The sequence below is a fragment of the Ictidomys tridecemlineatus genome, chromosome 5, assembly GCF_052094955.1.
Source record: "Ictidomys tridecemlineatus isolate mIctTri1 chromosome 5, mIctTri1.hap1, whole genome shotgun sequence".
In the NCBI taxonomy this organism is placed as follows: Eukaryota; Metazoa; Chordata; class Mammalia; order Rodentia; family Sciuridae; genus Ictidomys; species Ictidomys tridecemlineatus.
This window is the reverse complement of record NC_135481.1, coordinates 186,946,388-186,960,542: the sequence shown is the minus strand read 5'-3', so window position 1 is coordinate 186,960,542 and position 14,155 is coordinate 186,946,388. Positions and strand designations below refer to the sequence as shown.

The window sequence follows — 14,155 nt, the reverse complement described above, 5'->3', positions numbered from 1 at the left end:
CTTACCAAAGTAGCTGTCTTTTGTTAATTTTTTTTTTTTTTTAAAGTAAAAAGAACTGTTCCAACAGGTCCTCCTAGAGGTGTAAGAGACAGAGGACCTAAACTGGTGTGAGATGGAGGTATACTTCTTTAGGAGTAACTAGAGGAGGATTTCTTTCAGACTTCACAGTTGTGTCATGCTGCCACCAGGAGATGGGCAGGTGGGGTGGGGGCCCCCACTCTATCCCTGTGTCCTGCTCTCTGCCACAAATCACCTCAGAATTTTTTCCCAGGGAAAAACAAAATGGCAGCCTGAACTCCAGGGCTCCCTCTTCCACCAGCTCCCTCCCTACCTCTCCGACTAGAGCTAATGGCTCTGTACCATTATTTTTCCTGTCAGAATTAATAGGGAGATATTCTTTTCCCAGAGCCATTAGTTAAGTAATATTGCTTACAGAATTGCTGAAACAGGATAACACCTCCTTCTCCAGGGTGTAAATCTTAAGAAATGATGAGGCAAGTGCTTAAACACATCAATTATATTCCAAAGCCTGAACTTTTCTCTTTACAATTTTCATTTAGATTAAGAAAGTTTGAAATTAATGATCCATAAAGCAGATTCTCTTGATTTAATTTTGGCACTAAAGAATTCAAATAATATTAGCTTTCCTCCCTTCATTTAGTTTCCCTTCTTCTTCACAATTTGTCCTCTCTTTAGTTTAGAGCATTCTCTTATTGTCTGGGCATGATTAAAGTTTTGAGAACACTTTTCCACTAAATTTTTTTTTTTTTTTTAGAAGATGGTAAGTGAAGTGTTCTCAAACTGATTGCCTTTCATCAAAGAAAGAGAACAGAAATGAGAACCTTAGAGAAGAGTGGTTTCTGAAAAAGAAGATTCAAATGATTACATAGAAGAAGGAAAACTCAAAAAAAAAATGGAATTACAGAAATACTCTAGGTTCAGCTAGAGATAGAAAAATATCTTTCTCTTCTGTTCATGGGCTTCATAGCTTTTCTCTGCCAAAGAAACTGAACTTTAGTTACCAGTGTGTGGAGACTTATCTCCTTCTATCAGCAGTTTTGGTAAGAGGACTGACTGAACTTTTTTTTTTTTTTTTTTTTTTTTTTTTTTTGTGATGTTGGAGATTGAACCCAGGGCCTTGTGTATGCAAGGCAAACACTCTACCAACTGAGCTACATCCCCAGCCCATCGCTGGACTTTAGCTTTGCCTGAACATACTGGACACATCCTGGGAATTTGTTTTATTATTTACAGTCCAAATTTTGGAAGCACTATCATAAGTTGTCTTATTTTTTTCTGACCCACTAATGGTATCAAGTAATACCATGCTTGTTGCAGCATAGACAACAGCACAGACATAGTAAGAAAAGTCTGACAACTCTCTGTCACCCGAGGCCACCAGAGTTAGGTTGGTGCACATCCTTCTACGCCTTTCTCCACATGCAAGCAAATATGGACAGACTATTTTTTTTTTCTTTTGTTTTAACAGAAAAGGATAATGCCCCAGTAGGAATCATCAACTCTTCTTCAAGAACCTCGTAAAAAACTCTCGGCCAACACATGCATAGATCATTTTAGTACTGGCATAAACTCCCACAGCCTGGCTATCTTGTCTTTCCTTTCTCTAGCCTTTCCTCTGCTGACAGATGATCATGTTGATTCCTGCTGTTTTTTGTTTTTTGTTTTGCTATCGTTGCAGAGAACATTCTAGCTCAGTTTCCCAAGGAACAATTGATGGATCAATAGCTTTATCCTTATTTTTTAGCTCATCTTGTAAGGTATTACCAAATTGCTGTTCAGAAACAGATTCACTCTCCCATAAATGTTTTTTAAACAGTATTTAAAAAAATATTTTTAGCTGTAGATGAACACGATATCCTTATTTTGTTTAGTTTTTTATGTGGTGGAAGGATTGAACCCAGTGCCTCACGCATGGTGGGCAAGGGCTCTACCACTGAGCCACAACCCCAGCTCTTAAATGGTATTTTGAAAAGGAAGCTTTACCTCAGCAAGAGGGGAGAGCTCTGCTCTCAGCGTCACTGAGGCACTTGAATTTCCTGAATATCAGTGGGTAACCTACTGGCCTCTCATTGGCCAAATTCAGGACACGGAGATGTCGGGTAGCACAGTTGTTGTGGTGGTTTTGAAAATTAGCTATTAATATTTAAAATCACATCAAATGTCAATGTCTAGTTAGTTTCTCTTGCAGAGTGGACAGCTGTACTGAGCAGGAGGCTGGGTCCCTTTACCACCTCTCTCAGGGGCCCCTTCAGTCTGGGCATAAGGATGCTCCCTACCTGCCCCCAGAGTCCCCCAAGGGTGGGATTCACCTGGCTCCTGCAGCATCCAAGTCGGTCATCTTTGGGGCCAGAAAACTCAGTTGCATTACAGGATATTCATCAGTATCCAGGGGCTCACCCAGGAGAGGTGGAGACACCCCCCACTCCCACACTCTGAGTCAGGACACCCAAAAAGTCCCCAGACATCACTTTGGGTTATATCAGAACCCCCAGTTTGAATGCACTTTCCTGGGTAAATTCTGAGATTAAGCTAACTCTACAATGTCTCTGGCCAGCCCCCTTCACCAAGCACAAAACATCCAGAGGACGAAGTGGTCCAAACCTGCTCCCCTCATCTGCAGCGTGGAGATGCAGGACAAGTGGATTTGCAGGTGGTTCTGGGGTGGAAGCTTCGCCTAGTCTCTCTCTCTCTCTCTCTCTCTCTCTCTCTCTCTCTCTCTCTCTCTCTCTCTCTAACACACACACACACACACACACACGACTTGGTTTTCTAAATACTGTGTGAGGAGTACCACGAGTCCCTGGTGCAAAGGTAGACAACACCTTTGTTTGCTGCATTTTTTCTTTTGCAGGTGACCAGCCACCTGCCTGCTGCCCCGCAGCTCCCCGCACAGGGGTTTCTGGGGCCAGCAGTGGGCTGCCAGGGACCCCAGGCTCCCCTTCTCTGTCAGGACATCTCCATCTCCTCTAATGACCTCCCTGTATCTTTTCCCGTTAGAATTAATGGAGAAGTATTAATTCTTTCCCCAAAGCTATTAGTTAAGTTGCAGTGCTTGGAAATTGCTGAAACAGAATAATTTCTCCTTCATCCCAGGGTGTAAATCTCGAGGAATGATGAGAAGCTGTTTCAGGGGCATCGACTATATCCTAGCAAAGAGGCCCACATAGACAATTTTCACCCAGCAACAAGAAACTTTTAACATGATGACGCATGACACAGAGTGTCTAGGTTCAGTCTGGGCATTTCATGCTTCAAACAGTATTTCTTTATTGTCTCCATTTTTCTTTCCGTGATTTGAGAACCCTTCTCTGTCTCTGTGTTTTAAGGCCGTGCTCTTATTGTCTGGACATGATCAAATTTTTAACTTAGAGCAAGATTTAAAATACCATTTTGCCCTCAACACAGTTTAGGTTGTTGGAGAGGGAGAGGACTCATTCTTCTTGCCCTTCATCACAGGAATAGAAAGGAGATGATGAGAGTCACTAAGAAAAGTGGTCTGCTGAAGTGGAAGATTTGGTCATGATTACTTAGAGGCAAACTTTCCAAAGATCACATTAGGGTGGCGCAGAGTGCCCCAGGCTGCGTGGGTAAATGTGCTCCTTGGTGCTCTTGGGGCCTGCCCACCTGGGGCTCTTGTCCGGAGCTGCCTCCATGGCCCTCCTCCGGGCACTGATTGCTTTCTGATTGTCATGAACAGTGACTTCATCCTCCTCCCCTGAGAGGAACAAGCCTCTCTCTACCATTCTTCCTAGTCATGTTTTTTTTCCTAAATAGGATTTATAAAAAAATTGTAACAGGATTGCAGAAACCCAAGAGCTTACTGCCAACTGTATGATAATACCAGGTATACAGAGGGCACTTACAGAAAAATGGGTAGAATAATCTCATGAACACATGATTCCGGCTCAGGATGATTGATGGCGGTGTGGCCAGTGTGGTTTCCCTCCTTCCCGAAGGTATAGGTTGGGTCGGGACCCTCTGGTTTTCCCTTCATAATATTCACTATATTTGTTTGGTAGATTTTCTGTGCAATTCTTTGCTTCCTGAATCTCTTCCCCATTAGAGGGTCGTCTCTTTGAGGGGGATCTGAGCCTCCTCCACTGTTGAGCTAGCCCCCTGTGTGTTTCCTGGCACCCCATCAACATTCCATCAAGGTTTAGGCTCAATAATCAGGGTCAAAAAGGGGCTTCAAAAGTATGGGCTTAACAAACGAGCTCCATAAATATTTGAACAAATAAGCAAAGTACTGTCGACAGGGTGATTGCTTTTAAAGACCTCCCGGCTCTCTAAGTAATCGCACTTTTTAATCGCCAGCGAGCTGTCATCCTTTAATGACAGGAATCCTTCTAAACAGGTTCATCTCCAGTTGACTGACAGCCGAGGAGATGGTGCCCACTTTTGTGACCATGCTGGCAGCTTTCTTAGAAGGCCGATGCCAGGCACCCACTTTTAGCCCCTGCCAACTCCATGGTAATGGAGTTTGGGGTGTATGGGAACAAACCCAAAGAAATGTTTCAAATGACTTACATTTTCAGATAATGATACTTGAGTAGTTCATGGACTAACATTTTAGCAAGGCCTAGAATTCTGGCAGCTGAAAGCAGGTTTGAGCCGGAGCGGGCAGCGACGTCCCAAGCTCTCATCCTTTCTTTGCCACATTTTCTTTTTAATTATCTTACATTTCCTATGGCCCTTTCAAGAGGGCTAAATTTACAATTGCTGTAATGGCTGAAGCCGTTGCTTCCTCCTGACGTGGCGTGGCAATTATTTCTGAGAGACATTATTAAAAACGCAGCCTTTAATCAGGGGAAGAACAGAACAGCAGCGAGCGGCAGTGAGAGATGGCTCCTCTAATGAGATCCACGTAATGGTGTAAGAGCAGCCGGTGCTCCTGAGATGGCAGGGCGACGCGGCATCTGTAATTTCTGAAGACGCAGGAAGTGATTCATGCAGTGTGATTCTGAAGCTGGCACAGGAGCACATTCTGTGCCTTCGGATGTGACCAGGGCATGACTGACTTTTTGGAAAGGCCATTCGTTTAAAAGCAAGTTAGTGTCCTGCTTCAATAATCCAAATTAGTTTAACACACTTCGGTGACATTATTTCAGCATTTTTCACAATTATTAGAGATAACTCACTTTTCTCTGTAGACTGTAGGGTCAAAAGCAAATTAAATCAATGGATTTTTCTTCCCCCATGCTCTCAGATGAGCCAGAAGTTTTCTGTCTGACTTGCTCTGCCCTTTCGGTTTGAGCTTAAAAACCCAAACAACCTGTTGGGGAGACATTGCCAATTTGATTACTTTCTCTTTGCTAATTAGTTTTGCCTTCCTGTTGGATGGAATGAATGGCCTGGCCATTTTGTCACCGTGGGGACAGAGCTTAAGTGGAGCAGTTGTCCTGGGAAACTGTGGCCACAGGAACGTCCCCATCATTATTACTGTCTGGAGATTCGTCCCCTTAATTAATTCTGTCTGGAGATGCGACGCAGGCGAGAGTGAAAATCTATCTTGACACCATCACTTTCTTCACCCTTACTTCCTTGCTATGATCAAGTCACCCCATGTGGCCCCAGACCCCAGCAACCCTCAGGGATGCCAGGCACAGCCAGTCTAGCAGGGGATGAGGGACCTGCCCAATGGTAATCCTGCCATGGAGCCCCATACCTCCTCCCCAGCCTTTGACTCGGGGACATGCAGCCTGCCTTGCACTTCCTAGGCAGCAGGTAGGAGGACCCTTCGGTAAAGATCCAGAGAAGCTTCAGGGCTTCCTATTTCCCCTCGGGGCTGGGGGATTGCCAGATGCTGGGGCCCCTGGTTGAATAACTGCACCCATGAAGTGCTAGCACCAAATAGATTTTTACAGCCACTTCTTAAATATGGGCCAATATTGAAGATGGCTCCTTCCCTCAAGAGAGCCTGTGACAGGAAGAGAAAGACAAAAACACAATGAAACAAAAGAACACGGGAGAGAGACCCCTGCAAGGAGCAGCAGGACCCAGCAGCCACAACAATAAGCTGTCATCTGAGTTGCCAGGGAGAAAAGGGAAGGTGACAAAGAACAGGATGCAATTTTAGAAAATGGAAAAGGACCTTAGAAATTTGAAGTATGACAGCAGAAATAGCAACTTATGAGCTGAATGTAAAAATGGGCACCCTATGGAACCAGTTAGGTGTCCATCAGTGGACTCACAGACAAGGAAAATGTGGTCTATGTACACAATGAAGTTTTATTCATCCATCAAGATGAACGAAATTATCTCATTTGCAGGAAAATGGATGAAACTAGAGACCATCATGTTAAGTGAAATAAGCCGGACTCAGAAGGTCATGTTTCCCCATATGTGGAAACTAGAGAGGAAAGGGGAAAAACAATGTGGGGGCAGATCTCATGAAAATCAAAGAGAGATGAGTAGAGGAAAGAGACCAGGGGAAAGAGGAGGAGAGGGAAGGGGAAATGCAGGGGAACAGTATTGGCCAAATTATATTGTTCTATGTGTGCATGTGTGAACAGGTAACAACAAACCCCACCACTGTGTATGGTTGGAATGCACCAATGGAAAAAAATGTGGAAAAAAGATGATGGAATTCTCCCAAAAGAAAACAAGAAGACAAAGATATAGAAAATATGGAGGAAAAAAAGAAAAAGAAAAGATTATAGCAGGAGGTACAATAACCTAACAAGAGAAGTTCTATAAAGAGAGAAAATACAAAATAGAAGGAAATCAAAGCAATGGCTCATAAGTCCAAGAGATCTTTCAAACAACATAGGGCTATTGTTAATGGCAATGCATTATATTCTTGAAAATTCCTGAGAGTACATTTTAGGTGTCCTCACTCCACACCCACAGAAAGATAAGTATTTGAAGCAATGCATATGTTAATTTGCTTTATTTAGCTTTTCCATAAAGAATAGATAGTTAAAACAAAACAATTTAAAAAAAAAGAAAGAATGAACCATATTTTTCTAATATCAAAGGACAAGGTTTAGATGGAAAGGACCCATGGCACGCCAGCAGGTGCCTGAAGACACCAGGATCTGCCCCCCACCTTTCTCTTTCCCTTTGCTCTGTAGTCTCCACATATGAGAAAACATGACCCTTGACCTTCTGAGTTTGGCTTATTTTGCTTAACATGATGGTCTCTTGTTCCATCCATTTTTCCGCAAGTGACACTGGGCATGAGGGGAGCCACAGAGCTTCCAGAAGAGGAAGCACACACCATTGCACCAGAGGATGGCGAACCATGAATCATATTCACACAGAACCCGACAGCGCCGCACCATGGGTTCTGGTTCTCTTTCCGTCTTTCCCCCAACGAGATTTATTATGGGCCCAGAACATGGGAGTGTTAGACTCTCAATAAAGATATTTCTAAAGAAATGAAATGAAATCTTATCACTTAATTTTCTTAGGGGAATGATTTTAGTAATATGTCCATCGAAAGCTAAGCAAAAGAGAAAAAAAATATATTATTTACTCCCAGGGAAGCAGCTTGGGCAGGAGGTGCCCAGCCGTGAGGGTCAAAGGTGTGCTCCTAGACACCGTGGGCTTGACATGTTCATTTGCCCAAATGAAGCCGGCTCAGGTTGCAGAATGGTGGGCAGAGGATGAGAAGCGTGGTGTTGGTGGTGGGGCGGGAGAGTGATGTGGTGGACAAGGGAGTGGGAAGGGCTGACCTCTGATGGGAAGTCATCAAGTACACAGGGTGCTGTCATCCATAGTCTAGCCTGAAGCTTCTACTGGGGCCACCTGTTGTATGGCAGATAAATCAAGCTGATCTGAAATGAATCTGAGCAAATATGGCCAGGAAGATGAGTGGTGATGGCGGTGCAGGGCGTGGAACGCCACATGAAATAGCCTTTACAATGAATGGGGAACTGTTTGGGGAACTGATGCTGCTACTTCTGTCCTCCACAGAAGTGAAGTCGACTTATCTGAGTGTGGACTGGTCAGAGGTAAAGGGAGCTAAGTGACGTGATGGGAGGTGAACCTGGCAGTGACAGGAAGGCAAGGACCAGCTCTTGGGAAGTTGTTTCTTGTGCCTTTGTAATTCCAGATGTCTATACTCGTGTCTCCCCGTCTTCAGGTCTAAACCTGCAAGGAGACCTTGCCATTTCAGAATTTTCTCTTGGTTATGGGAATGAAGAAGAGAAGGAAGATGACTGTGGCCGCATCTCAGAAGACGCCTCTCCTAGTTCAAGTTCAAGGACCGTCAGGGAAAGAGACAAATTAACTGCGAAGGTGGGGATCATGACTTCGAGCTATCTCTGCCTGCCCATGGTCTAGAATTAGGGCTCCCCTTTTCCCGTTGTCATTTGTTGACTGTGGCAAAATGAGCTGGGCCCCCCATTAGAGCTCCCTGGCCCTGAAACACAGGGTGACTCTGCTTGTGAAGCAGTTGGGATTATTTCTGATGGTTTATTGCAAATGCTCAGGACATTATTAATTCATACCTGAAGGAAGATGTTGCCGTACATCAGACAGTACTGGGACAGGAGGTCACCCCTGGCAGATCGTGGGGCCGCATGTTGAAGACCACTAGCATACAGACCCAGACCACAGGTTGAGCAGTGCTGATGTGGATCCACTGAACACACTGTGCCATAAAATCACACGGCCTTGTGTGAGCTGTGGGGACGGCCAGCAGGAAGCTCAGGCCTGGGTGGATAATTGAGTGGTTTTGTTTTTAACACAGCCAGATAAAAACACATAGCAATCTCAGCAGCTTATTTTGTATCAATAAGGAGCCTGACTTGAGTTAATGCTCCAATTAGTTATTAATGGAAACTTATTGAGGGCATCACATTGAAGTTCACGCTCAGTAAAGAATCATTAAAACCTTGAGACCTTGTTTTCATTGAGGACCACGTTCCTGACTAGTTTTTTTCTTGTACCAATTAACCTTTTCTCCCTCTTTTTTTTTTTTCCCTTTGCGCTCTGTTGCAGGATATTTCTCCATCTGCTGGCAAGCATGATAGCTGTTCTCAGCAGCATGACACTGCTGCCCTGTCAGGGTTATCCCTGCAAGTTGACACCTGTGTGGCAGTGGCAAAGGATGACCCTACGTCCCGTGGCAAAGGTCTTGAGGCTGGATATCCGGAAGCTCAGCTGCCACCATCCCAGGGCTCAGTCTCGGGAGATCCCAAGCCATGCGTTTTCTCTGATGCTCAAGAGCTTCCTTCTTATGAGTCCAAAGGAACCTTTCCCCACCATGACATTGCTACCTCTGTCGCTGCCATCTGTATTTCTGTGGGGGCGGTAGCAGGTCACACAGTGCTGGGCATTCACAGTGCAGAGCCTCAGGAGCACAGCTGGGCTGCAGGGGAAACTCTGGCCCAAAGCTCCCCAGACAGAAGAGCCATCACCGAGGGCATATCACAGACACCCCTGCCAGCAAAACTTGCATCTGGACACAAGACTGTGGGCTCAGTTCCCCTGGGCTCAACTGGAAAGGTTCATCTTGAAATACCAGCTTTAGGACCAAGTTCAACTTGTTCACACCAAGAGGAAGGGAGACACCAGGTGGCCTTTCCTTCCAGGGGTCAATATGGGTGTGGGGAAAAGGCCATCCCCTGTCCCACTATCCCAGGAACCAACAGTGGGAAATGCCAAGCACCTGGATTGATTACTCGGAAGGGGGGCTGTGTGGTTTCTTCTAACCCAGGGCAGCCCTCAGAAGTCCCTGAGGCCCCTTCTAGATCTGTGAGGAAGAGGAGTTTGGAAGGAATGAGAAAGCAAACTCGGGTGGAGCTCAGCGACTCCAGCAGTGATGATGAAGACCGCCTGGTCATAGAGATATGACACCTCTGTGACAAGATGAAGTCCCTGGCTGAAGACTGTTGATGCTTCACAAGTGAATGTCCTTAAGCTGCAGAAGCACTGATGGCACTTGCAAAACACCTGCAGACCAGAAAGCCATCTGGGCTCCTTCCAAGCCAGCTCCAATCAGCTCCAAACCCCAGTTGGCTGCACCCTTTCCCGGTTCCTATTGGGCAGGCCTAACAGGCTCCTCCAGTGCACGAAGCTCGGTCTGAGAAGGCTCCACGTACACAGAGACGGGCCTTGACTGCAGCCTAAGCCCAGAGTGGGTCCCACTGCCTCACTCTGAGAGGAGCACATTCACCCAGGGAGCCACAGTTGGCCCACTGACCAACTGGTGGACCTGGGGTCTGGCCACTGACTTCTCCACTAGTACGTGGAGGGTTTGCTTCAGGTAGTGAGCACACCTGGGATGATGTGGGTGGGGGCTTCAAAAAAGGGAGTGTGACTTGGGCAACGTTCTGGAGACAAAATTCAGATTTACTGAAAAACTGATTTGGTCGAAGTAATTTGCCTCCTTGGTGGAAGCTGTAAATATACTTCAAAATGCCCATGGTCTGGTGAAGTGCTGATATCCTTTAATGTTGCACAAATGGTCAATGCTCATTTATGGTCAAATGACGCACGCACTTGCTGCTCTTGTACCTGGTGCCTTTTCTGTGAGACCCCTGAGACCATTAGTTTTTCCAGCTCTTTGCAAAGGAACGCTGTGTTAAAAGTCAATAGAACAGTCTTTCTGTAATGAGTCATTTTTTGAGGGGGAAAAATTCACTTATTTTCCTCTGATTCTTTTTGTCATATTGTGCTCTGAGCAATTTCAATTAGAGGGTTCCATTTTAGTAATCTGTGCAGCTTGAATTGATGCCTGCTCCTCGTGACGGGAACCTTTCAGACTTCCTCCAGAAGCTTCAAGGATACAAAACTAATTGGAGTTTTGACGCTGTTTTACATCTCAGTAATTTTATTTTGGGGGCTTGGTGTTACTTTGCTGTCAAATTAAATCAGCCTCTGTATTGTGCAAGTCAGAACAGCACAGATAAAATTCCCCAGTATTCCAAGCCAGCGCACCCCTATGCAGAGGAAAATAGCAGGTCTACGTCAGCCAGCCCACTGAGCAGAGCCTCAGATTTCCTGCTTCCTCTCCCTCTCCTTAAATGGGAGAGGAAAAACTTAAAGAGGTTTATACTGCTGCCTTTCAATAAAATTTTTATACTTGCTTTTGGTATGATTTTGTACAATTTGAAATTTATAGCTGAGCTCTTTTGGCTTAACTTTGATGTAATGATGTTCATATGACATCTTGTACTTCAAAGGCAAAGCAACAATGCAAACCATCTCACACATGTGAACACACTTTGCCAAGCCCTCGCCTGTGACCGTGTGCGCTCCCATCTCAAGTCTCTTCATGTGAATTTTCCAATTCTGTTGTTATTCATAGAAAACTTCAATGAAGGGCCAGCTTCCCCTGGTTACTTAGAATATGTCAGTGGTCATTTCATATGCATTCATAAGTAGCTCAGTGATCACAACCTCAGAAGAAGGCATCAGAAGGGAGGTGGATAGGTGCTAGACATCAACGGAGGGTAATTTTTAAGCCAAGCAAAAGTGCTGCAGTGGTCATCAACTCCCGGGAATGGCCTATGCCACTTCCTGGGAGAGGTAGTGTAGGGAAGCAGTTGGAGCTCTGGACAGAGAGAGGTAAATTCCCAGCTTGGTCTTTAGCTAGGAAACGTTGGTGAAGACCCTCTCTGCACCTCCATTTCCCTAAATGAAATTAAGAGAATTGGACAAGATGAGCTGAGTGTGTTTCCAGATTACAAACCTGGGGAGAGTGGATGACAGAGAAGCTGTCCTCTCCTTAACATGCCTGGGCTCCATGGTTTGGAGATGTTCTCCATGGAAGCCTTGCCCTAAGGATTCTGCATGTGAAAGTTTGGGTGACAATCACGAGGAGCAGAAGCAAAAACCTCTGGTGCGGTAGTGCTGCAAAGCTTCATTTAATTCTTTCCCAGAGCTCCGGATTTTGGTGTGATGTCACCAATCTTATAAATGTTGGTTTATAATCCAAATACTAAAAAGCAAAAGCAGAACACTACTGTGTGAGTGGAAGAAAACCTATTTGTTGTCCAAATTGTCTGCTTTGTCTTGGAGGCACTTGATAGGGGAAGGGAATGATTTTCCAGATCCTTCCTTCCTGCGTGGCTGCTGAGGTGTCAGCTAGATCTTAGGACCTAGTAAGCTAAAAGTCCAAATAGTACTGGCCACAGGATCGCAGTGGAAGCTCTGTCATTCTGTGAGCCACTGAGAATGGCTGTCATATCACAACCTAGATCCAATATGGCGGAATGCTGATTTCATCTTTTTAACTCCCTGTATGTCCCTCAGAGGTAGGCAGTTGACCAAGTAGTTCTGTTTCACAGGGTCATTTAGCTAGTTGGTGGCAGTGTTCCCAAGTATACCTTACTTTGTATTAGCATGAATTTGTAAAAAGTTCAATGGATTTTTTTAAAAATCAGAAATGTTTTTTTGAATGACACTAGGAGAGCTGGCTATTGAAGACATCCTAAGCTGAGTTTTGATTCTTTTGTTTACAATGAAGAATTCTTTCAGAAAGCAACAAACCGATCTCTGATTTTTAGAAACCCAATTTTCCTATGGGTTTTCTTAAACTGAAATGCAACCATGGGAATACATTTTAAGGGTAACATCAACAACCTGTATTCCAGTTTGGACAATTGAAAATAAAAATTAAATATTGTCAGCTGATAATTATTTTCATATTGAATGGGTACATACTGCATGATGTTCAGAAAAGATAAGTTTATTTCACCACAATGCAAACTCAAGTATGAAGATCAGACGTTTCTTTTTCCCCCTAGTGCTGTGCATTTATTCTCAAGTAAGGGTCTTAATCAATTGGTGCCTCAGCTTCCTCAATGGAGAATATCTCTGGGGCTGCTGGCATGGGCTGAGGTGAAGGGCACTTCAGATTCTTTGCCTTGCTCTCAGGCAAGGTAAGCCAGGGCTACAGCTCCTTATGCTTGAAGTGTTTACCAGTTCATTTCTTTAACTCTATCTCCAACCCAGCCACGTCTCCCTTCTTCAGATGTTTAAAGGAAAGGGGCCTCACCTCCTCCCTTGGTAATATAAATTTTTACCTGACTTTTAAATTCACATGTTTTTTGGTGGGCAAACTGGATCCTCCTTGTTATAAGCTGTGATGAATAGCTCATCCCTCCTGGTAAGGCCAACCTTCGGAATTCTAGATGAAGTGAATCCTCTTTGGTTCACACTTCACAGTAACCAGGAGGACATGTGATTCCTTTGCCAAGAAATCAAAATAGAAGGGGGGAGGGTGGCATCTCTGAAATCTAGCCAAAATATGGCCAATACCTTTATAGGTGACCTAGAGCAAGTTACAATTTTCCTTCCTAAAATCCCACTTCTGAAGCTGAGATCAGAAGAGTAATCTTGAAAATGCATTTTGACCACAGTCCTTGGCATGAAAGAAACGATTTGCAGTCTTATGCCAAAAAGTATTTCCTTGCATTTACATTCATTACTTAGAATGATCACATTATTCATTTTTTCCCCAGCATAGAAATTTGCATTTTGCACAAAATTTGCCTGGTGCAGCAGATTTTTATAGTTATGGAAACTGTCATCATGATGGGAATGTGCTGCTGCTCAACTCCCTAGACATAATTTAATATGGGGAGGAGAAAATGGCCTGCCTGGCCTATGGGCGATCATATTTCTACTACTGCAGCAAGAAAAGCTTGTGTATCTTTCCTCATTGCAGTGGTTATTCCCATAGTTCGTGCGTGGGAGAAACTCTGGATTTTGAAACACTACATTTCTTGTCCTTATCTTTCAGAATTCATTAACTACCAATGTCAGGATCTAGAAAACCTTGTATGGTTCTTTGCACCCATGCTTTGTACTTACGTGGGAATGTGCATAATTTGGTCTGAAGAAGTATAGGAATATTTGAGCACATTATTTCACCACTGGAAGAAAAGGAGTCAGGGAAAACCATCAGCCCTTGCTGTATGGAGTCCTGGAGGATGACTCACTATCTTACATGCATAGTAAACTGTCAGGACTTAATACTCTATTGACTGTCCATAATCAGGGAAGCGATTGGCTTCTTGGTTGTTTGTTGACATTTATTTCCATCTTTATATAGTTAAATTATTTTGTTTTGATAAAAATAAAACTTAAAATGAAAATGTTTTATCTGTTTTGTTAATATTTTAACTGAAACCAGCACAAGCAGTATCCTGTATGACTTGGACATCTGATTATGTCCATC

The 14,155-nt window shown here is 44.2% G+C and overlaps 1 protein-coding gene across 1 annotated transcript in view; it reads left to right on the top strand.

The window, feature by feature from the left end:
* The window catches only part of Znf831 (zinc finger protein 831), a 102,103-nt gene extending 91,046 nt beyond the window's left edge, over positions 1 to 11,057 (top strand). The window contains exons 5-6 of the mRNA XM_021727673.3: positions 8,108 to 8,262; positions 8,968 to 11,057. Of these exons, the coding sequence (XP_021583348.3) occupies positions 8,108 to 8,262; positions 8,968 to 9,822 (1,010 nt within the window). The 3' untranslated portion in view covers positions 9,823 to 11,057. The remainder of the gene's footprint in view (positions 1 to 8,107; positions 8,263 to 8,967) is intronic.
* The last annotated feature ends 3,098 nt before the right edge of the window (positions 11,058 to 14,155 follow it).